Source organism: Coenobita brevimanus, chromosome 57, assembly GCF_032717465.1.
Source record: "Coenobita brevimanus isolate Jiangsu-jjx chromosome 57, ASM3271746v2, whole genome shotgun sequence".
In the NCBI taxonomy this organism is placed as follows: Eukaryota; Metazoa; Arthropoda; class Malacostraca; order Decapoda; family Coenobitidae; genus Coenobita; species Coenobita brevimanus.
The window spans coordinates 1,418,179-1,443,600 of record NC_137010.1 but is presented as its reverse complement, the minus strand read 5'-3'; the positions used below and the strand labels follow the sequence as shown (position 1 = coordinate 1,443,600).

The following is a 25,422-nucleotide window of genomic DNA, read 5'->3' as shown; positions in this document are numbered from 1 at the left end:
TGACTCACTCACTCACTCACTCCTAGATGCTGACTCACTCACTCACTCACTCCTAGATGCTGACTCACTCACTCACTCACTCACTCTTAGATGCTGACTCACTCACTCACTCTTAGATGCTGACTCACTCACTCACTCTTAGATGCTGACTCACTCACTCACTCTTAGATGCTGACTCACTCACTCACTCACTTTTAGATGCTGACTCACTCACTCACTCACTCTTAGATGCTCACTCACTCACTCACTCGCTCTTAGATGCTGACTCACTCACTCACTCTTAGATGCTGACTCATTCACTCACTCACTCTTAGATGCTCACTCACTCTTACATGCTGACTCACTCACTCACTCTTAGATGCTTACTCACTCACTGACAGACGCTGACTCACTCACTCATTCACTCTTACATGCTGACTCACTCACTCACTCTTAGATGCTCACTCACTCACTCACTCACTCTTAGATGCTCACTCACTCACTCACTCTTAGATGCTCACTCACTCACTCACTCTTAGATGCTCACTCACTCACTCACTCACTCACTCACTCTTAGATGCTCACTCACTCACTTATTCTTTGATGCTCGCTCATTCACTCACTCTTAGATGCTGACCCACTCACACACCCACTCCCTCACTCTTAGATGCTCGCTCACTCACTTTCAGATGCTGACTCACTCACTCACTCTTAGATGCTTACTCACTCACTCATTCTTAGATGCTGACTCACTCACTCACTCAGATGCTCACTCACTCTTAGATGCTCACTCACTCACTCACTCACACACTCTTAGATGCTAACTCACCCACTCACTCACTCACTCTCACTCACTCACTCACTCACTCACTTTCAGAAGGATGCTAAAACTAGCAGGGTGCGTTAAAGCAATGTTAGAAGTGTCACATAAAAGATCAGAGAATGTTAGAAGAGTGTTAGACAATGTTAGAAGGATGGTAACACTGCCACGGTGTGTTAAATCGATGTGAGGAGTGTTAGAGAGGGTGTTAGGTAGGGTTAGGAGTGTTAGAAGTGTTAGAGACGGTGTTAGGTAGGGTTAGGAGTGTTAGAAGTGTTAGAGAGGGTGTTAGGTAGGGTTAGGAACGTTAGAAGTGTTAGAGAGGGTGTTAGGTAGGGTTAGGAATGTTAGAAGTGTTAGAGAGGGTGTTAGGTAGGGTTAGGAATGTTAGAAGTGTTAGAGAGGGTGTTAGGTAGGGTTAGGAATGTTAGAAGTGTTAGAGAGGGTGTTAGGTAGGGTTAGGAGTGTTAGAAGTGTTAGAGAGGGTGTTAGGTAGGGTTAAGAATGTTTGAAGTGTTAGAGAGGGTGCTAGGTAGGGTTAGAAGTGTTAGAAGTGTTAGAGAGGGTGTTAGGTAGGGTTAGGAATGTTAGAAGTGTTAGAGAGGGTGTTAGGTAGGGTTAGGAATGTTAGAAGTGTTAGAGAGGGTGTTAGGTAGGGTTAGGAGTGTTAGAAGTGTTAGAGAGGGTGTTAGGTAGGGTTAGGAATGTTAGAAGTGTTAGAGAGGGTGTTAGGTAGGGTTAGGAATGTTTGAAGTGTTAGAGAGGGTGTTAGGTAGGGTTAGGAGTGTTAGAAGTGTTAGAGAGGGTGTTAGGTAGGGTTAGGAGTGTTAGAAGTGTTAGAGAGGGTGTTCATTGCTACAGCCCTGCATTCAAGATGGAGAGATGGCAATTTTAGGGCAAGTCAAAGGAAAATAAAGGAATCGTACTGAAGGGGTTATAAGACAGAGAATGTCAGAAGGGAGATAGAATTGGTGTTAGAGTGTTAGACTGGCTGTATGTGTTGTTGTGTCTGTGTGTTAGACTGATGTGATGTGTTAGACTGTTCAATTATATGGTATTCCTCGCAATAATAATAATAATAATAAATATAGTAATAATAATAATAATAATAATAATAATAATAATAAAAATAATAAAAATGGTAATAATAATAACAATAATAATAATAATAATAATAATAATAATAAACAGAACTCTGAAATTGCTGAAACGATATTCAAAGAACTCCACACTTCGAATGAAAATAATTTCATCACTGTAGAACTAATATTAAGGGACTTTTGGTATTAATTATTTTTATGGATTCTGACTCGTGACTTTGAGATCAAGGTCAAGGTCATTCATACTACGCAGACCATGTTAACCCCTGACCCTCTACATGTCCACCAAGTTTGGTCAAAATCGGCCAAATACTTTCAGATTTACACTTTTAGGCATGAGGCAGCCGTTTTGACTTTCCCCAATATCTCAAAAAGTATTTGTTGGATATCAATATCAATACCCAGGTGCACCAGTATACCCAGGTGCACTAGTATACCCAGGTGCACCAGTATACCCAGGTGTACTAGTATACCCAGGTGTACTAGTATACCCAGGTGCACTAATATACCCAGGTGCACTAGTATACCCAGGTGCACTAGTATACCCAGGTGCACTAGTATACCCAGGTGCACTAGTATACCCAGGTGCACCAGTATACCCAGGTGCACTAGTATACCCAGGTGCATTAGTATACCCAGGTGCACTAGTATACCCAGGTGCACTAGTATACCCAGGTGCACTAGTATACCCAGGTGCACCAGTATACCCAGGTGCATTAGTATACCCAGGTGCACTAGTATACCCAGGTGCACTAGTATACCCAGGTGCACTAGTATACCCAGGTGCACCAGTATACCCAGGTGCACTAGTATACCCAGGTGCACTAGTATACCCAGGTACATTAGTATACCCAGGTGCACTAGTATACCCAGGTGCACCAGTATACCCAGGTGCACTAGTATACCCAGGTGCACCAGTATACCCAGGTGCACCAGTATACCCAGGTGCATTAGTATACCCAGGTGCACCAGTATACCCAGGTGCACCAGTATACCCAGGTGCACCAGTATACCCAGGTGCACTAGTATATCCAGGTGCACCAGTATACCCAGGTGCACCAGTATATACCCAGGTGTACCAGTATACCCAGGTGCATTAGTATACTCAGGTGCACCAGTATACATTGACCACTACACACTGCAATATCGGCATGGCAATCGATTCAGTAGTTTTTGCTGCGCAGGAGGGAAAAAACTGAAAATAAATAAATACAATAAATAAATAACAGAGACAGAGCTAGTGTTAAGGGGAAAATAATGTTTGTGTCAAGAGGAGCCTGCAACCAAGACACATCACTTCTGAAAACCCTGAGTCTTTGTCTCGAATGATTTGAAATGCCAGCCTTCTAGATCTCCCCTCCCCCCCAAAATAAACAAATTAATATCTACAGTATCAATAAGAACTCTACAGACTGTGGAGTTCTTAGTAGTGGTAGTAGTAGTAGTAGTAGCAGTAGTAGAAGTAGTATTAGTAGTAGTAGTAGTAATAGTGGTCGTATTAGTAGTAGTAGCAAACAAAGCCAGTCAAGCCACCAACGAGGAAGTAGCCCAGTGTGGATGACGTCACAACCCAGCCTCCTCTCTCTCTCTCTCTCTCTCTCTCTCCCTCGATCGAATATTGATGTACACAGAGTCATCATTTTCACCCCACACTCTGCCGAACCAAATCGTCTGATACAATTTTTCTCCATTATTCTCGTCTAAGCTCCCTAACACCTTTTCCTAAGCGACTTATTTTGCTTACTTTACTCCCCTTCTTCGTGTTATATAAATCACTGCCATATCGCCATACTCAGGCCATGGCGGCGACAGGGTTCAAAGTCGCCTCAAAAACACACAATTTTAGACCCTGATGCATCTCTCTCTCTCTCTCTCTCTCTCTCTCTCTCTCTCTCAAAATCTAACTGAATGTCCGATCCTGATACATATTCTCTCTCTCTTTCTTTCTCTCTCTCTCTCTCTCTCTCTCTCTCTCTCTCTCTCTCTCTCTCTCTCTCTCTCCCAAAATCTGAATTTTCGGTTCTGATACATTCTCTCTCTCTCTCTCTCTCTCTCTCTCTCTCCCAAAATCTGAATTTTCGGTCCTGATACATTCTCTCTCTCTCTCTCTCTCTCTCTCTCTCTCTCTCTCTCCCAAAATCTGAATTTTCGGTCCTGATACATTCTCTCTCTCTCTCTCTCTCTCTCTCTCTCTCTCTCTCTCTCTCTCTATCCCAAAATCTGAATTTTCGGTCCTGATACATTCTCTCTCTCTCTCTCTCTCTCTCTCTCTCTCTCCCTCTCTCTCTCTCCCATAGTTTTCAGGGATATAAGGTTCTTTTTCGAGATGTGGCACCCCAGCATCATTTCGGAAAATAATATATGTGCTTCTCGGGGTATACTGTATAATTATTTTGAAGATATGGCAACACTGCATCAATTTGGATTTCTAATATACTTTTTTGGAGGCATAATTTTGGTTCTCTAGAGGCAGAAACAAAATATATCAAAATCTAATATACTTTTCTGGATCTAATTTTGATTTTGAGGATGTGGCAACTCAGCATCATTTAAGAATCTAATATTTTGCGGGGGTAATATTTTGGCGTTGAATTAGATATGACAACACCGTATTTCAGAATCTAATATTTTGCAGTTAAAATTTTCGCGTTATGTGGATTTGGCAACCGTGTATTCAAGAATCTAACATTTCACGAGGTAAAATTTTCGCGTTGTAGATGTAGTAAGCCCCTATTTCGGCATCTTAATATTTTGTGAGGGTAAAATTTTGGCGTTTTGTAGATGTGGCAACCCCGTATCATATTTCAGAATTTCATATACTTCTATAGGTATATTTCTTGAAGACGGGACAACATTGCAAAGACACATGGAGGAGGGCGGGAAAATATATGCAAGTTCAAGTAAGATTTTCCACTTTAAATATATATCTTCTACTCTAATATACTTTCCGGGGAATAATTTCTGCTCTAAATATACTTTTTCAATGTATACACTCGTTCTAATCTACTTTTGGGGGTATAATTGGCTTGTCGAGGGAGATGTGGCATCGCTGGGGAGCCACGCTAAGGGAGGGCGGGAAAATAAAGGCGGCTGATTGGCTGGGGCGAGTGGCGGAGGTGGCGCTGATTGGCTCTCCCCCAGCGGCGTTGTCAAGTCTCAATGCCCTTTAATTTCTCGTCTAATTCTTTACCTTATTCAGGGGTATTTTTTCCCTATAATTTTCACGGCTATCGGATAAAAAAAGATATATTCCTTTTTTTTTTTTTTTTTCATTTTGACGGGACTCGAAAAAGAGATACCGTATATCATTTTTTTTTTTCATTTTGGACGGTCTCGAAAAAGTGTATATCGATTTTTTTTTTTATTCTTAGCTAGGGTTGATTCTAGTTCTGTTTATGATAATTCTTTATTTTCTCTGATTTATTGGCATTTATTTACGTTTTTTATTAACGTTTATTTTATTTATTTATTTATTTTTACTGTGACAATAACACAACATGAACAATTTTATTACACACACACACACACACACACACACACACACACACACACACACACACACACACACACATACATACACACACACACACATACACACACACACACATAACATGAACAAAAATATCATACACACACAAAACATGAGCAAATTTATTACACACACACACACACACACACACACACACACACACACAAATCGCCTTACCCATTACTATACACTCATTACAAAAACACAGGAGCCTAAATCCATCCCCAAAACACTTGACCCATTACAAAATTACACCCATTACAAAATTACATGTACAGAAGATGTATAACCTTTGCAACTGTTTAATTTCGAAATGCCAGAAGTCAGGGTGATCTTAATTTCTGACAAGGATCGATTTTGTCACCGTCGGGAAGTGTCCTTGAAAAAAACGGAGTAGATCTATGAATTCCGGGAAACCTATCTATCTACTGCCAGACGCCTTAATCCCTTACACAAAGTGGCCACAAACAAATCGCCTCCACGTCACCCTGTCCCAAGCCATTTCACTGCCCCGCTCCCAATTCGCACCCCCCCCCCTCCCGGGAAACCATGCGTTGTAAAAAGGAAGATCATTGGCATCGAGGGGCATAAAATATGGGGCCAGGTCCGCCATTTTGGTTTCTCACACAGATACTTAAAAGAGGTTTGTTGTGTATATATAAATGTTTGTATGTTATCAGGTTTGACAAAAAATAAACCTAACCTAACATCACAATACATCCATAAAAACATCAAAATATCCTCATCATATATCCAGTACCTATCCTCAGCTAGTACCAAAATGGCGGGGGTTGGCCGGGTAATAGTGGGTGTCGTAGCCCCGCCCCCCCGCGTGACGTCATCAGAAGCCGCGTGACGTCACTCTATTGAACCGCATTTCGACCTTCCAATGAGTCTGGGTTTGTTTGGATCTCAGGATGTTCATAATCTCTCTCTCTCTCTCTCTCTCTCTCTCTCTCTCTCTCTCTCTCTCTCTCTCTCTCTCTCTCTCTCCTGCCTACCAACCCATCTACTTACATACCCACCTGCTTACTAATTCTCTCTCTCTCTCTCTCTCACACACACACACACACACACACACACACACACACTCACACACACACACCTACTACGTACCTATCAGTCCACCTACATACCTACCTACCTACTTACTAATTCTCTCTCTCTCTCTCTCTCAAAATTAGGCTAAAACGATATTCACATGACGAAATATCCTTAGTAATCTCTCTCTCTCTCTCTCTCTCTCTCTCTCTCTCCATTAGGCTAAAAAGATACATTACGAAAGATCCTTATTAATCTCTCTCTCTCTCTCTCTCTCTCTCTCTCTCATTACAGTGATAATCTAACTCCTCACTTGTTTCTCTTCCCCAGGCTGAGACGAAGATGACCTAGAGGAAAGGAAGAAGAAGAAGAAGATGATGAAGATGATGATGATAGTGATGATGGTGATGAGGGTGAGGGTACGCTTCTGAGAGGAGGGAGGGAGGGAGGGAGGGAGGGAGGGGGAGGGAGAGAACTGGGAGAGGTGGAAGAAGGAATGAAAGACGCAGGAGGGGAGGTCAGGTAAGAGAAGGAGGAGGGAGGAGAAGGAGGAGGCGACAGGAGGAGGAGATTAGAGAGAGAGAGAGAGAGAGAGAGAGAGAGAGAGAGAGAGAGAGAGAGAGAGAGAGAGAGAGAGAATAATCAAAATCCCGGTAGCAAAGAAAGGAGGAAGTCAGTGCCAAGAAGTATACAAGATTCTACCTACAAACTGATTCCTTGGTTTGTAACAAGCACTACCATCCACTCAGAGGTTAAAGCGAGTGGAGGAGGAAGTGGAAGGAAGTGAGGAGGAAGTGAGGAGGAAGTGGATGGAAATATAAGTTCCCTGAAGAAAGATCACATTATAACAAGCGCTACCATCCACTCAGAGGTTAAAGCGAGTGGAGGAGGAAGTGGAAGGAAGTGAAAGGAAGTGGGAGGAAGTGAGGGGGAAGAGAGCATCTAGTACACACACTTAAAGAAATTCTGAGGCTGACACTACAGTACACCTCGACAAGAAACCACACAAGCGACTGTCCAAGAGGTCGGGGTGCGTGATGTGCTAGATTGACAAAAAGTGCTACGTTGAGGGATAAAATGTGCTATGTTGTAGGGTGAAACATGCTATGTTGTGGGGTGAAACGTGATATACAGTGGGGTGAAACGAGCTATATGTGGGGTGAAACGTGCCATAGTGTGGGGAGGAACGTCCTATGTTGTGGGGTGAAACGTGCTATATAGTGGGGTGAAACGTGCCATACTGTGGGGAGAAACGACCTATGTTTTGGGGTGAAACGTGCTATGTTGTAGGGTGAAACGTGCTATATGTGAGGTGAAACGAGCCATACTGTGGGGAGAAACGTGCCATACTGTGGAGAGAAACGTCCAGTTGTGGGGTGAAACGTGCTATGTTGTGGGGTAATGCACTATGCTGTGGGGAGAAAATTAATACATACGTGCTATGCTGTGGGGTGAACTGGGGAGAAACGTGCTGTGTTGTGGGGAGAGGTACAGAAGTGCTATGTTGTGGGGTGAAATGGGGAGACAAAGAAAACGAGAAATAATATACTCAGAGATTGAGGAGAGAGAAAATGGGCGGCTGCGAGGGGAAACTAACTCATATATACCAAACTAATCAAAAACACGCGTCTGCCTGTGAGCTGGAGTGTGTGGCGTGTGTGTGTGAGGTGATAGAGTGAAAAGAGGACACAGAAGTTGACAAAAAAGAGGAAAAAAGAGGTGAAAAGAGGACAAATAAAACCAACAAAAAGAGAAACCTAAGTAAAGTGAAAAAAAAGTACGAAGAAGTGAAAAAGAGAAATTTAAAAAAAAAAAAGAGGAAAAGAGAGGTGAGACAAATTTAAAAAAGGATAAAAAAAGAGGTGAAGAGGGCACAGACTTACCAAAAAAAGAGAGAGAGAAAAAAAAGAGGTGAATAGGGGATACGAAAAGAATAAAGAGATGAAAAGAGGCGAAAAACATAGAAACTAACAGAAAAGAGGGAAAAAAAGAGGCGAAAAAAACAGAAACAAACAGAAAATAGGGAAAAAAAAAAAAAAGAGGTGGAAAAAAACAGAAACAAACAGAAGAGAAAAAGGAGGCGAAAAAAAACAGAAACAAACAGAAAATAGAAAAAAAAGAGGTGAAAAAAACAGAAACAAACAGAAAATAGGGAAAAAAAGAGGTGAAAAAAACAGAAACAAACAGAAAAGAGGTAAAAAAAAGAGGTGAAAAAAACAGAAACAAACAAAAAAGAGGTAAAAAAAACAGAAACAAACAGAAAAGAGGTAAAAAAAGAGGTGAAAAAACAGAAACAAACAGAAAATAGGAAAAAAAAAAAAGAGGTGAAAAAAACAGAAACAAACAGAAAAGAGAAAAAGGAGGTGAAAAAACAGAAACAGACAGAAAAGAGGTAAAAAAAGAGGTGAAAAAAACAGAAACTGACAGAAAAGAGGAAAAAAAAGAGGTAAACGAGAACACAGAAACTAACCAAAAAAAGAGGAAAAAAAGAGGTGAAAAAAGACACAGAAATAAAAAAATAAAGAAAAAGGAGGTGAGAGAAAAAAAAGGCAAACTAACAACACGAGAAACCATCATTAAAAAAAAAAGGGTGAATGAAAGAGACAAAGAATATTATCAAAAAAGAAAAATCAACTTAAGATTCTAACCAGTCTCTCAACCAACTCAACTCAGGGGCGTGTGACTGGGTAAAGGAGGAACTTGACCCACTTTTACCAGGAGAAGAAGAAGAAGAAGTGGAGGAGGAAGAGGAGGAGGAGGAAGTAGAGGAAGAGGAAGAAGAAGAAGAAGTAGAAGAAGTGGAGGAGGAGGAGGAAGAAGAGGAAGAAGACCTAGAAGACGGGCGTGGGCGTGGAGTGTGGCGTGGTGGGCGGGGGCGTGAAGATGGTGGGCGGGGTGGTGGTGGGCGTGGTGCTGACTGCCGCCCTCGTCATCACCCTCCTCGCCTCCTCCTTCATCTTCTTCATCATCCTCTCCAGCAAACAGGTAAGGCAGGTAGAGAGGTAGACAGGCAAACACGTAAGGCAGGTAGACAGGTAGATAGATAGACAGGTAGACAGACTGGTGAGACAGGTACGAGTAGATAGGTAAGAGAGATAGACAGGTAAGGCAGGCAGACAGGTAAGGAAGGTAGACAGGTAAGGCAGGTAGACAGGTATGATAAGTAGACAGGTAAGGCAGGTAGACAGGTAAGATAGGTAGACAGGTAAGGCAGGTAGACAGGTAAGGCAGGTAGACAGGTATGGCAGGTAGACAGGTAAGGCAGGTGGACAGGTATGGCAAGTAGGCAGGTAAAGCAGGCAGACAGGTAAGGCAGGTAGACAGGTAAGGCAGGTAGACAGGTATGATAGGTAGACAGGTAAGGCAGGGAGACAGGTATGAAAGGTAGACAGGTAAGGCAGGTAGACAGGTATGACAGGCAGACAGGTAAGGCAGGTAGAGAGGTATGACAGGTAGACAGGTAAGGCAGGTAGACAGGTATGACAGGTAGACAGGTAAGGCAGGTAGACAGGTATGACAGGTAGACAGATAAGGCAGGTAGACAGGTAAGGCAAGTAGACAGGTATGACAGGTAAGGCAGGTAGACAGGTAAGACAGGTAGACAGGTAGACAGGTAAGACAGGTAGACAGGTAAGACAGGTAGACAGGTATGATAGGTAGACAGGTAAGGCAGGTAGACAGGTATGATAGGTAGACAGGTAAGGCAGGTAGACAGGTATGATAGGTAAGGCAGGTAGACAGGTATGACAGGTAGACAGGTAAGGCAGGTAGACAGGTAAGACAGGTAGACAGGTATGATAGGTAGACAGGTTAGACAGGTAAGACAGGTAGACAGGTATGATAGGTAGACAGGTAAGGCAGGTAGACAGGTAAAGCAGGTAGACAGGTAGACTGCTAAATGTATGAAAATGTATCAGATGTAAACAGCAATGATTTCCAGACCTTATTTTTTTTTATTGCTCCCTCTTGTGGTTGTTCTCTCTCTCTCTCTCTCTCTCTCTCTCTCTCTCTCTCCAAACCATCGGTGGGAGAGGGAGAGAATATGAAAGTGCTGAGCAGTATACGAGTACAATTTCTCTCCTCTCTCTCTCTCTCTCTCTCTCTCTAACTTCAATACGGGACTGAGTTGAGAAAATGCACTCCACGCCGTCCTCCTCCATGTCAACATCCTTTATGAGTGGAGGAAAGAACGGAGGGAAGGAAGAGAGGGAGAGAGAAAAGAGAGGAGGGATGGAGAGGGGAGAAGAGAGAAGGAGAGAAAAGAGAAGACGACTGAATGGTAGAGAAAGAGAGAAGAGGAGGAACGAGAGAGGAAGGAAAAAAGGAAGAGGGAAGGGAAATAGTTTAGGAGAAAGAGAGAGAGTGAGAGAGAGAGAGAGAGAGAGCAACCTCATCTTTTGGTGAGAAGAAACCAAATAGAAATAAAGAGTTTATACCAGACTCTATAGGCATAATAATAATAATAATAATAATAATAATAATAATAAAAATGTCAATAATCGCCTCACTAACAACTCTAACCACCCAATTCCCTCGTTCCCCCAGTGTAACAGCCTCCCAAACAACCCTCATTAACCAACAACACCAATATCCATCTTAATCACCCATTATCATCACTTAATTCCTCTAATTGACCCCAATCACCTCCCTAACGACTCTAACCACCCAATTCCCTCGTTCCACCAGTCTAACAGCATCCCAAACAACCCTCATTAACCAACAACACCAATATCCATCTTAATCACCCCTTACAATCACTTAATCCCTCTAAATGACCCCTCATCACCTCCCTAACGACTCTAACCACCCAATTCCCTCGTTTCCCGCAGTACAAGAACAGCACAAACCTGTTACACCTGCAGTTAATGAGCACAGGTATTCTCCTCTCGCTCCTCTTCATCGTCTTCTCCACACCTTCGTTAATACAGGTGGGTTTTATAATTACACAGGTAAGTCTTTGTTAATTAGTTTTCATCCAGGTATTTAACACCTGGCCTGATGATGTGTTTCTCGTTTTATTGTGTTGTGATGGTTGTTTTATGGTTAGATGGATAGATAGATAGACAGATAGATGGATGGATGGATGGATGGATGGTTGGGTGGAGGGATGGACTGATAGAGAGATGGACAGATAGATGGAGAAATAAATGGATGGATGGATGGATGGACAGATATATTGGTTGGATGGATGGATGGACAGTTGGATGAATAGACAGATAGACAGATGGATGGATGGATGGATGGACACAGACAGACAGGTAGATAGATACATAGATGGACAGAGATACTTAGATAGACTGATAGATAAATAGACAGATAGATAGATATTACTGCCATATACTCAGGCTTTTCCTGATCTTTATATGAGATTTATAAATATCAGTGGAATTATAGATATCTGTATTAGTATTACGATATTTAACTGAATTTATCTATCTACTAATGTATCTATCTATTCATTATGCCATCTCTCTCTCTCTCTCTCTCTCTCTCTCTCTCTCTCATCCACACCCGATTACTTCTCTAAGGGTGAAGGTTCAAACTTTTACTCTCTGATTCTGAACCTTACCAACTCTCTCTCTCTCTCTCTCTCTCTCTCTCTCTCTCTCTCATTATCTGCTTCTCTTATACCAACATTTAATCTCTTTTTTTTTAATTAATTCTCCATTATAATTCGATTTTCTATTTAAGTTCGAACTATGGCATCTTTCAACCCTACTTTCCCAGTTTCCTTTAAAATTTCCCTTTGAATTCAGTTCCATTTCTGTGTGTGTGTGTGTGTGTGTGTGTGTGTGTGTGTGTGTGTGTGTTTTCATTCCGAGTTTCCATGCACTTCACGTCTATCCTCCCACCTCTCTCTCTCTCTCTCTCTCTCTCTCTCTCTCTGAAATCACACCAAGCATTCCTGCAGGTAATCAGTGGTTTAATAACAAGGTTTCTGAATGTAATTAGGGAGAGTGTGACTGGGTAATGAGACGGGTGTAATGAGGTGGTTAGTTGGCTGATTAACACATACATGCATTCACACACACACACACACACACACACACACACACACACACACACACACACACACACACGCACACATACACAATGAGAGATCATTTTTTCATTCCTAAACACACACACACAATGGTAGGTCAATTTTTCATTCCTAAACACACACACACACACACATACACACTTCCTAATTTCTTCCCATAATACCCAGTCTAGATTTTAAACCAATTGTGTAAAAGACTTCAACATTTTTTAACCTTTACGTGCAAGGTTTTCTCTGCTATTAAAAAAAAAAAAAAAAAAAAAGTATATTGGGGGAAAAACCAAAATAAAATCCAAAGTTTCCCTACATGAACTGCCTGGTAATGGGTTATATAATTTATCTTCGAAGGAGGGACTAATATATTGTTTTTGTGCATGTATAGAAAACGATATATGGATTACACTAGACAATGGCAGCTAATTTAAACTACTTGATGTTGGTGTTGTGGCGTGATGTGGAGTTCATCGCAGGCCAGGAAACGTATCAGAATATTGGGTTTGACTTTCATAATTGTTTTAGTACTAAGTGGAGCACTATTACTGTTTGCAACTGTACCGTGCAACTAACGTGTGTATGTTTGCAGGGTCGGTGGGTGACGGCGGGGGAGTCGGGGGAACACCCAGGCTCCCCCGCCACAAACAACAGCAGCAGCAGCAGCAGTAGCAGCAGCCAGGTGGAGGAGGCGGAGGTCAACGCCACAGCGGGTGAGGGACAGGGCGGTGCTGGTGTTGGTGCTGGTATTAGTGCTGAGAGTGGCGGTGTCTGGTGCCAAATGCAGGGATTCCTGCTGCTGCTGCTGCACACTGCGGGGGTGTGGGTGGTGGTGGGGCTGCACTGCGACAAGTACTGCGCCATCGCCACACCGTTGCGCTACACACAGCTGGTCACACGGCCTAGGGTGGCGGGGTTCTCCTGCCTGGCGTGGTTGTTGGGGCTGGGTGTGGCCACGCCGCCCCTGGCCGGACCATACTCCTACACCCCAAACCAGGGCGTGTGTCTGCCCGCCTGCCACACCCCCAGCGCCACTGGGTACGTGTGGGCGCTGGCGACCGTGTGTGTGGCGGTGCCGCTGGCCATCATGGTGGCCATCAACACCCGCATCGTACTTATCGCCCGCCACCACCAGCACCGCATCTTCTCTGCCATCTTCGAGGTGATGATGTCAGCGCAGGCCACCGTTACGCACCAGAAGAACCCATTCGACCTGCCACGCAAGAAACGTAAGTCCGTGTGGAGCGTGGTGGAGCAGGTGGTGAGCTTCCTGGTGTGCTGCTGCCCATGGTTCCTGACGGGGGTGTGGGAGGCAGTGCAGGGCCGTCCGGCACACCCCTACTGGGCCCTCGTGGCCACCACCACGCTGCTCCTCACCCCACTGGCGCACGTGGTGGTGTACGGAGCCAAAAGCCGCGGCGTACGCCAGGCGCTGCGCCACTACCTGCGCAAGAAGCTGTACAAGACAGAGATGCGGCACGAGATCCAGGCCCGAGTGCCGTCCGCAGCCAACTCGCGGCGCCCGTCCATCACATCCACGCTGGCGCTGCCGCTGACAAGGTCACTGCAGCGCCGCATGTCGGACTGCCTCCTGCCGGCGCCACCCCGCCCCCCAACACCAGACCGGCCTCGCATGCACCGCCGCTCCTCAGACCTGTCGTGGCACCCGCTGGAGGACGGCACACCCTCGCCCACCCGCCTCCGCCGCCCCATGGACGGCATCCTGCCTGTCTGCAACTCGCCTGGCTCGCACTCCCCCGCCAGCATGTCCAACTTCCTGACGGTGCCGACGTTTGAGGCAGCGCGGGGGTACCGGCCTGGCCCCCACCGCGTCACGCTGTCCACCTCCTCCCTGGACTCTGAGGGGTCAGTATCGGGGCGTGACGACGACGTGACGCTGGTGCTGTCCCCCACCCCAGACCCCAGCGGCCCCGCCACCCCACCAGACTACCGTCACCTGGACACCCTGGATCCCGGCACGGGAGTGACCAAGTCCCGCAGCATGGAGCTGTGCCCGAGGCGCCCCAACGCTGGCAGTGACCCTGCTGACTGCCACACACCCCTGCTGGTGGCGGCGTCACTGCAGCGGCCGGCTCGCAGCAGCAGCCTCAACTCCTCCTCGCCGTATGTGCTGCGTGCCCTGGAGGCCATCCTGTCCGTGCGGGTGTCCCAGTCCCTCCTGCGGCGTGGCGCGGGCTGGGGCGGCTCCCGCGGCAGCCTGGAGCGCCTTGCAGCCTTCCTCAGGGACTCCCGCCGCCACCAGGCCTACTCCCCCTGCCTGCCCCTGCCCCGCCCCCCCTCACCCCCGCCGCCGCCCTCATCGCCCTCACCCTCACCCAACTGCCAACCCCCCCACCCAGACACCGAGCTGGCCTTCCTGCCGCCCCTGGCCAACGGCACCTGCCTCGCCCTGACACAGGAGGCCCCTAGGGAGACCTCGCTGACAGTGCCCTAGTGCGCAGGGCGGGGCGTTAACAAAATGAAGGTGTGTGTGTGTGGGGAGGAGGGGTTGATGTGGGCGTGGAGCGTCACCATCCTTGGCGACTTTGTGTCCACATCACACCTCACTCTAGTAGGCCTATGTTACTAATACAAAAGAAGGTCCAGACGGAAACCTATATACAGTTAATAACAGAAAGAAAAATGCCAAGGTGTTATAAACCGCAATAAATCGCTAAGGTACAGGCGCCAAGAACTTCCTCTACCACCTCGTATACAAATTCCCAAGACATAACGACATAACTACCTGTGGGTGTGGGTGCAGGTGCGGGTGTGGGGGTGGGGGTCCAATATACATCAGGTGTTTATGTGTAGATATAAATATGTGGAGATATATATATATATTTAGGTATGGGTGTAGGTAGCTATTAGTACTGGGTGTATGTGTGGGTGTGGGTGTGAGTACTGGTGGTGTGGGTGTGGGTGGTGTGGGTGTGAGTACTGGTGGTGCGGGTGTGGGTGGTGTGGGTGTGAGTACTGGTGGTGTGGGTGTGGGTGGTGTGGGTGTGAGTACTGGTGTGTGGGTGTGAGTACTGGTGGTGTGGGTGTGGGTGGTGTGGGTGTGAGTACTGGTGGTGTGGGTGTGGGTGGTGTGGGTGTGAGTACTGGTGTGTGGGTGTGAGTACTGGTGGTGTGGGTGTGGGTGGTGTGGGTGTGAGTACTGGTGGTGTGGGTGTGGGTGGTGTGGGTGTGAGTACTGGTGTGTGGGTGTGAGTACTGGTGGTGTGGATGTGGGTGGTGTGGGTGTGAGTACTGGTGTGTGGGTGTGAGTACTGGTGTGTGGGTGTGAGTACCGGTGTGTGGGTGTGGGTGGTGTGGGTGTGAGTACTGGTGTGTGGGTGTGAGTACTGGTGGTGTGGGTGTGGGTGGTGTGGGTGTGAGTACTGGTGGTGTGGGTGTGGGTGGTGTGGGTGTGAGTACTGGTGTGTGGGTGTGAGTACTGGTGGTGTGGGTGTGGGTGGTGTGGGTGTGAGTACTGGTGTGTGGGTGTGAGTACTGGTGGTGTAGGTGTGGGTGGTGTGGGTGTGAGTACTGGTGTGTGGGTGTGAGTACTGGTGGTGTGGGTGTGGGTGGTGTGGGTGTGAGTACTGGTGTGTGGGTGTGAGTACTGGTGGTGTAGGTGTGGGTGGTGTGGGTGTGAGTACTGGTGTGTGGGTGTGAGTACTGGTGGTGTGGGTGTGGGTGGTGTGGGTGTGAGTACTGGTGGTGTGGGTGTGGGTGGTGTGGGTGTGAGTACCGGTGTGTGGGTGTGAGTACTGGTGTGTGGGTGTGGATGTGGGTGCAGGAAGTGGTGTGGGTCTGGTATGTCGGTGTGGATGTCTGTGTACGTATCCATGGGTGTATGTATGGTGTAGGTATAAGAATGTATGTATGGTATGTATGTATAAGGTGTGGGTGTATTTCAAGCACCTATCAATGTATGTATGAATCTATGTATGTATGTTGTGGGGTGTGTACCAAATTTGTATGCATGTCTGTATGTATGTATGCATGTATGAACGAGTATGTGTGTATGAATGCATGTATGTATGTATATGTGTGTGTGTATGTATGTATGTAGGGTATGTGTGGTGGTGCAGTAGGTAGCGTGGTGGTGTATAGTGTATAGTGGGGATACCACCATCAAAACAACACCCAAATGTGTGGAAAAATAAATGGTGTGATAATAGACTTGTTTATTTTACCTACACTTTCTCTCTCTCTCTCTACCATATATATATATATACATATATATATATATATATATATATATATATATATATATATATATATACTATCTACCTAACTTAGTTACAGTTCATGCTCACAAATTCATCATCATCCACCTCTTATTCCTCCTCCGCCTCCTCCTCCTCCTCATCATCATCATCACCATCATCATCGTCCTAGTTCCTTCTAGTAAATGAAATTACTTTCACAAGTTCATCATCACCCACTTCCTCTTCCTCCTCCTCATCATCATCACCACCATCGCCCGACTTCATTCCAGTAAATGAAATTCTTCGCACAAACACAGTCATCATTCATTCCAAGCGCTGACTGTAAAATGGCATCAAAATTTAATAATAAATATAATAACCAGAGGGGCACTCAGTGGAGCGCATCTCTCCGACAAGGGCAACGTAATTTCCAAACCACTCTTCATAATGGGTTACGTTTTCTCATCACTGATTAGGGTTTCGCAATAAGTGTTTTCCGGATCCAGAATCAGTCATACGATCCGGTTCTGTGCCAAAAGTTAATCGATTGTTCCTTGGGACATGGGCTGTCTACCCACCAAATTTGGTCCAAATCTCTCTTAGTTATTGAGTAATCCTGCTAGCAAACAAACAAACAAATTAACAGGGATGAAAACATACTATCCTTATCGGAGAATAATAATAATAATAATAATAATAATAATAATAATATATGCAGTATAAGGAAGGACAGGATGATAAGAGGCAGATTCATAGTGATGATGATGATGATGATGATGATGATGATGATGAAAAAAAGCAAAATAAAAAAGCAAAATAATAATATTAAAAATACTAGAAGAAGAACAAGAAGAGAAGAAAGAAGAAGAGGATGAAGGAGGAGGAGGAGGAGGAAGAGGAAGAAGAGGAGGAAGAGGAAGAAGAGGAGGAAGAAGAAGAGGAAGAAGAGGTAAAATAACGACTTGTGTGTATATAAAAGGTGTATATATATATATATATATATATATATATATATATATATATATATATATATATATATATATATATGTGTGTGTGTGTGTGTGTGTGTGTGTGTGTGTGTGTGTGTGTGATAAGCGCTAATAACAGCAACACTGACAACTTTTAGCAAACTTTAACTGCAAAACAACAGCTTCAAAGAGACAGATATATATATAACTGGGCAGACGAAGAAGTAGGAGGATAAGGATATAGCTAAACTCTTAAGCCAGATACAGGCAGAGAGATAAACAGATAGATGGAGATAGCATGATTGGTTGAGGGTTGACATAGTGATTAACATATACATAGATAAATGATAGATATATACAACAGACGGAGTATAGCTTTCTGTTCATTCTCTCCCCCTCCCCCTCTTCTCTCTCTCTCTCAGTCTCTCTCCCTCTCTCTCAGTCTCTTCCCTTCCTCTCCCTCCCTTCCTCCTTATCCCCTCCCTCCCTCCCTTCCTCTCCCCTCCTTCCCTCCCCATTACTCTGTACCCCTCCCTCACCCTAATCACTCCATTTCTATACCTCCCTTCCCTCCAGTTCCCTCCCTCATCCTTCCTCCCCTCCCTCCCCCCATCTTCTCTCCCATTCTCTTCCCTTCCTCTCCTTCCTCCTCCCTCTTCCTTCTTCCGTCCTCCCTCTCTCTCTCTCTCTTCACCTACCTCTGTTTTATTCGTCTATCCCTAACCCTCTTCAATATATACTCTCTCTCTCTCTCTCTCTCTCTCTCTCTCTCTCTCTCTCTCTCTCTCTCTCTCTCTCTCTCTCTCACACACACACACACATTCAATTAACTCCTAATACGAGTATTCTCCGCCTCAGCCAAGGTGGTCAACCGTAGGAATCAGTCAGACGTGCCGGCCATTTTGGTGACAGGTGAGAGAGAGAGAGAGAGAGAGAGAGAGAGAGAGAGAGAGAGAGAGAGAGAGAGAGAATTAGGATATGGACCTAGTGACACAGAAAGAATAACACTGGAAAGAGAGAGAGAGAGAGAGAGAGAGAGAGAGAGAGAGAGAGAGAGAGAAAACTGGGTAGATGAAGAAACAGAAAGATAAGGATATAACCAGTGTGGATGAGGGTGGATTGATAGGGTGGATGGTGGATGAGGGTGGATTGATAGGGTGGAAGGTGGATGAGGGTGGATTGATAGGGTGGAAGGTGGATGAGGGTCGATTGATAGGGTGGAAGGTGGAAGAGAGTGGACTGATAGGGTGGATGAGGGTGGATTGATAGGGTGGAAGGTGGATGAGGGTGGACTGAAGGATGGGAGATGAACCAGGAGAGTTTAATCTTATCACTCCAGATTAACTCTCCACACGCAGCACCGCCACGGAATTGAGATAGATAGATAGATAGATAGATAGATAGAGAGAGAGAGAGAGAGAGAGAGAGAGAGAGAGAGAGAGATTTAAATTAAGATATAAGACTAGTGACAAAAAGAATAACATTGGAGAGAGAGAGAGAGAGAGAGAGAGAGAGAGAGAGAGAGAGAGAGAGAGAGAGAGAGAGGGACATAGCCTTACACCACAGCTAACTCCATCCTTCATAATGATCATATTGCCGATTTTCCGCGTCCGCTGTTCATACTGTTTCGCAGTTTCGGCACCAATGCACTTTGCCGATTTCTGCGCAGGGCCGGTGTGTCGCCCGGGGATAAAGGTCAAGGTAGGTAAGATCATAAGGTCAGGTGACGTGAGGTGAGGCCAGGTGAGATAAGGTCCGGTTGGATTAGGGTGGGTTGGGTTGGGTTGGGTTTGTTTTGCACAGGTGGGTTGGGTTGGGTTGGGTTTGTTTTGCATAGGTGGGTTGGGTTGGGTTGGGTTTGTTTTGCATAGGTGGGTTGGGTTGGGTTGGGTTGGGTTTGTTTTGCATAGGTGGGTTGGGTTGGGTTAGGTTTGTTTTGCATAGGTGGGTTGGGTTGGGTTCGTTTTGCACAGGTGGGTTGGGCTGGGTTGGGTTTGTTTGCATAGGTAGGTTGGGCTGGGTTGGGTTCGTTTTGCACAGGTGGGTTGGGTTTTCGTTAGGCTGGCTTTTTGGGGGGGGTTTGTTTTGGTTGGACTGGCTTACCATGCAACCCCCCTGCCTTCAGACTCACTCACACGTGGGCTTCTCTTTTCACCAGCCTGCCTACACCTATTCATACGACCTGCAGAGCGATCCCATGTCAACTACTAAGCCTCATCACTTTACACATCTCGCTCTCACACACACACACACACACACACACACACACACACACACACACACACACATCCACCTTCTTCCCTCTACCACTTCCTTTCTCAGTAGTACTTTTAATATGACAAACTTTACCCCAAAAAAAAAAAATATATATTCTAAAAAAAAATAAATAAATAAATAATGTGTACGTCTGTCAAAGGTGGATGAATATATTACCAAATCATCACATGCTTAAAAAATGGATATACCGTATAAATATAAAGGTCTATTCCAGATTCTTTTTTGTCAAACTCCACACACACACACACACACACACACACACACACAATATCCCCCCCTTAAAAGTAAAAATAACGCAGCAAAGGCCATTCACATTTACAAAAAGAAAAATAATAATAATAATAAGAATAAATGCTCGGGTGTGCTGGGTGGCGGATGAAATTTGTGCTGGCTAATTGAAGGTTCTGGCAACACTATCGAATCCTACTGAAAGGGGGGACTAATTAGGTTTGGATTCTCTTTCATGTCAGAATTTATTGATCCGGTCGACTAGTGCCCCCCTCTCCCCACTTTTGGTCCTCTCTCTCTCTCTCTCTCTCTCTCTCTCTCCTTTGTGGCATAACTTGTTTTTCAGATAAAAATTAAATAACCACCCTCACCTACCCCTCTCTCTCTCTCTCTCTCTCTCTCTCTCTCTCTCAATCGCTGCCCTAAATATTGCATTTCTCGCTATAACAGTTTTTCAGATTAAATAATTAACTCTCTCTCTCTCTCTCTCTCTCTCCTTATACAGCTATTTCATCACTTTGGTTTCCATGGTAACGAGAAAATAAACATATCTGAATCACCACATTAATAAGCTTTCTTGAGTCGAGGCAAAGTATAAGACTGCCAGTAAATCATTTTCTCAGGTCGGCATACGAGGCTACGAAGCACTTATTCCCATGCGATTTATTTTGCGATCACCAAACAGTTCTTTATTATTTATTTTTCTGTTTATCTCTTTACTGCCAGATGCCTTAATCCCGTAAGGGGTGGCCACAAACAAATCGCCTCCATGTCGCCCTGTCCCCCGCCGTTTCACTACCCTCCCCGCAGCTCACGCCTCCCTCTCTCATATACCTCTCCACTTCATCCCTCCATCTCACCTCTAATATCAACACTGCCTGCATCTATAACACACACACACACACACACACACACACACACACACACACAAAATACTGTGATGTGTAGGAAACTGACGAAAAGATGTTGCGATCCTCCGCCACATGTGTTACGACTCATACAGGTACCAAACAATTCCCAATCGAAACAGTGAATATAAAAGTGAAAAACACGATAAAACTGACTCTTGATAATACTCGTAATTTGCTGGTCTGTCTGAGATCCATTGTAAATACTTCTCTATGAAATTTATACGTACAAATAAAAATACCGGTACGCATCACATTAAAATACAATCTAATACATAGCAAATTACATATACATAAATAAAATACATATACACGATAAATAAAGTACATAATCCATAATAATAAAATACATTATACATAAAATACATATATATCATACCGATACATAATAAAATGCACATACATAATAATATACGTGGAAAATCTTGCCTTCTATACACACATTCACAGCACACAGAAAATAATTTTAGCCAGATGCATAAAAAATGTACCGATATATAGCACCTTTGGAACTGGCAACGAAGAAAATAAAAATTAAATCAATAAATACCATCAACCATGCCGCTAATAAATCATAAATCATACACAGAAAACGAACACTAATTAATACAAAATGCAATACATGACAATAATAGCGAAATCTAAAGCGAAAATTCAAATGAAACGCTTCGAAAGTGGTGAAGATTAAAAAGAAAACTGGAATCAACTGAATACCATGAAACCTGTCGCGGTGTGAAATCTCTTTTTAAAATCATGAATAAAGTGACGCACCACGAATTACGTTTTGCCATTAGACCAGCCTTACCCCACGTACCTTACGCTTACCTTCCTTTTTTTTTTTTTTTTTGCTTTTACCTACCATAATGCCTTATTTTGTTCTGGGATACGAGAAAATTGCTGCCTACACTTACGTCATCTCCTATGTGAACTCCCTGTCTACCTATTTATCTAGCTATCTACCCATCTATCTTGCAAAAAGCTCCCTATCTCTCTGTTTATCCAGCTGTCTATCCATCTACCTGTTGCAAGAAGCTTTAATCCCGCCCCAAGTCGCCCTTTCCGCTAGCAGTGCAAACAAACCCGATTATCCTAAGAAAAAATTAAGATGCTTTTTCGAAGGATGTTTCTAGAAAAGTTAATTCAATAAGATTTACGTCAGCCAAGTTTAACCCACTAAATTCCACGATCTATGTCTTCATTCTTTGCCTACAGTGTTTTTCCAAGCTCCATGCTCAATACAATCGTTTGGTTCGTGCAAAAACATAACTTGCAGCCAAAGGGTTAAGTCAACATAATGGCTTCTGTTAATTTGCTATATATATGTATGTCCTTCCCTGGATATGACTGAATAATACTAGCTGAAGTTGGATTAAACTGAATTAGGCTGATAATAAAGAAAATGGTTAGTTCATCATTTCCGAATCATTTTGAATTTCGCTGACGTTTAAGCTTTCTGTACTTGACACATGCTGACACAACCTTGGTTCCTAACTTAAGATATTCTGTTCGACATCGTTACTGTATTCTCTTGTAATTCATAGTTCGAACACTAAATTACCTGCTAAGTTTGTCATAATCAGAGATTCGTAACTGAAACATGAAAACTGAAGAACGGTACTCACCATCAGAAAGGATGCGCGTGACAGGAATTTCTAGTTTTCTTGGGGTATATGAAGGCTTTGGCCGTATCTTGACACACTTAATTGTACACAGCATCCACCGGTATCTTCTGGTGCATCCATAAAAGCACGCAACATCTCACAAACTTGAAAATAACACTTCAAACTTTCACGCACGGCTCATCACCAGCCTTCTTCCGAGTGCTTCTGAGTTTTGCCGGCCCGGGCGTCGCTTGTTATAACAAACGCACGGAATTTGTCATCTGGGCCACGAATAGTAACGCATTCAGTAACTCTTCTCAATATCTACCATGTTATTGGCTTAGAGGGGATACCAGAATATGTAAACTGGCTCTTATATGTAAATGCAAATGCATATTCATAAACAAAATGAGACAAAATTTCATGTACTGCCAAGGCATGTACCGTATATATATATATATATATATATATATATATATATATATATATATGTGTGTGTGTGTGTGTGTGTAGTCTAGTTCCAAAGTTACACTTTCTTAATATTTAGTACATATCCTGATGACCTGATAAAACATAAAATCTATATTTTGCCTACCTTGCTGGATAATCTGTAATATTATAAAGCAGAGTCGACCATGTCCTGCTAGATAAACTCGACTGTCCTAAAAATTAGAATCAGATCAACATTTTGGGGTACTTTTGTCTAGAAACGAAAATGAGATGTCTTTTATTAGTCCTAGTTGCAAATTTTTAACTAATTACATGGTGTTGCCTTCCTTTAACACATGCGCTTTGTAATGAGCTGTGTTCACCTTTAGAAAGTTATCAGACTTTCTAAGACTTGCATATGTATCTTCCTTTCATCAACAGGTTTCTTTAAGATAATTGAGTGTGCAGATAATGGGAACAAATTAGATGTACAAGACTAGAAATTGTGCAAAACAGGATAAGGGGATTATTCCCCTGAGATAGCCCTGGTTAGATCACATAGCCCTGCTAGGGTTGTAGGAGAGCGCTACCCCTCCCAGCAAGGCAGCTACCCGGGCACAGCGCAAACTCTCGACCTCGCAATCTTGAGTCACTCGCTTTACCACTGAGCCACCCTGCTCCCTGAGCAAAACATGAATGAAAAAATGGATGCAGGAATGAAACCTATACAATAAGTACTGAGTGGAAGTGGATGTGCTGTATTGTAATTGGAAATGTACAGAAATGCAAATGAGATGGTTTTGTCGAAGGGAGTGCATGTAACAGGAGACTGAAAGACTGATTGAGAGGATGTACGAGAGGTGGTCAGGTGGGGTAAGAAGAGAGGTAGGCTAAGAACCTGGTTCAAGGACAAACAAATTTCACTTACCACCTATAACTCATAGGAATTGGCTGGAATAATGGTATACTGACTGCAGGTTGTCCTTGTTACGGGTCAGGAATACAGTATGTGCAGAAATATCACAACTTTTTTGTACATCTACTGATGCAAATTTTTTACGACTGACAAAATTCCTCTAATTTATTGATGACTTAATAGCAAAGAAAAAAAAAAGGCAGTGTATACAGTATACTGAAGGCTTCTGTAAGAAAATGTATAAGGACAAAATAAAGTGGTCATGTTTTACCGTCGTTTTCTTAGCTTATGTTAGTAATACAGTACTCAGGGTTGCACATCACATGCAACTTTACGATAACTCTCCTATTATAATTGTGATTTGATTTTGCAGGAAGGACATGGAAAGAATTAAGGTCAAACTGTAATAACCATGACACTGACTTGCAAGCAAACTTATTATGATAAATTTTTGCAAGGAAAAAGAGAGAGGGATACAGAATCATCCTATGGCCCTCTGGTCATCCTGCAAAAGCAAATTGAATTACAACAAGGAAGTGACCATCATAAGTGTGGCTTTTTCCTTTTATGGTCCGATTTTGGGCAAACTTGAAATGAAATGCAGTAACAAAAATATAGTTTTAATGCCAAATACTGCAGTGTAAAAATTGCTTACTGAAAACGCAAGATTATAATTTGAGACAATGCAATATTCTAATGAGTTCGATATTTATGTATGGTACTCCATGTTAACAAAACACAAATGAACACTGAATTCACAATCAATGCGCTAAATTCATCTAACTACAGTATACAATTAACCTCCTCGGTTAGATTATATTTTGTTCTTGCTATAAGTACACTTTTGTTCAGCTATCAGAAGACTTTTGGAACTTGAAAAAATTAGAGAAAGCCATCATGAATCCCCTTACTGCTACAGATCCTTTCCAATTTAAATACAATCATCTGGCACTCTACAGTAGTTCAACCACTTTATCTTGTCCCTGGTTTTTGTTCTTTTGCCACCTATTTCACGTAGCTCAGTGACAGAATAAAACAATGCTACAGCTCCACATCATTTTCATAGCATTTCTTCATGACTAGTAGGTGTATAAAATTCTGTGTTTCATTTCTTACTAGAGCTCGGCAGTCAAAATGGAAGAGATGGCAATTTTAGGCAAAATGAAAGTGAACAGGATACAGCAAGAATAAAATACAAAGTACATCAAATACTGAAAAGTGTTAATACAATAAAAGAAAAAGAGATCATTTCAAAGAAGGATAAAATCATCTCCTCACCCTGCCCTTAGGTGGGAAAGGAGGTCCGGATGATGATGATGATAAAATCATCTAACAGTAATAAGACTAAAATACAAACTACTCTGCATCATCTGGCCGAAGGAGTTAATGCGAT

The 25,422-nt window shown here is 43.7% G+C and overlaps 1 protein-coding gene across 1 annotated transcript; it reads left to right on the top strand.

The window, feature by feature from the left end:
• The first annotated feature begins 9,352 nt into the window (after positions 1-9,352).
• Positions 9,353-14,958, top strand: LOC145402237 (uncharacterized). Its single transcript, XM_080274357.1, has 3 exons — positions 9,353-9,454; positions 11,299-11,397; positions 13,096-14,958. Exons 1-3 carry the CDS (start codon positions 9,353-9,355, stop codon positions 14,956-14,958), a joined length of 2,064 nt encoding a protein of 687 aa, XP_080130483.1.
• The last annotated feature ends 10,464 nt before the right edge of the window (positions 14,959-25,422 follow it).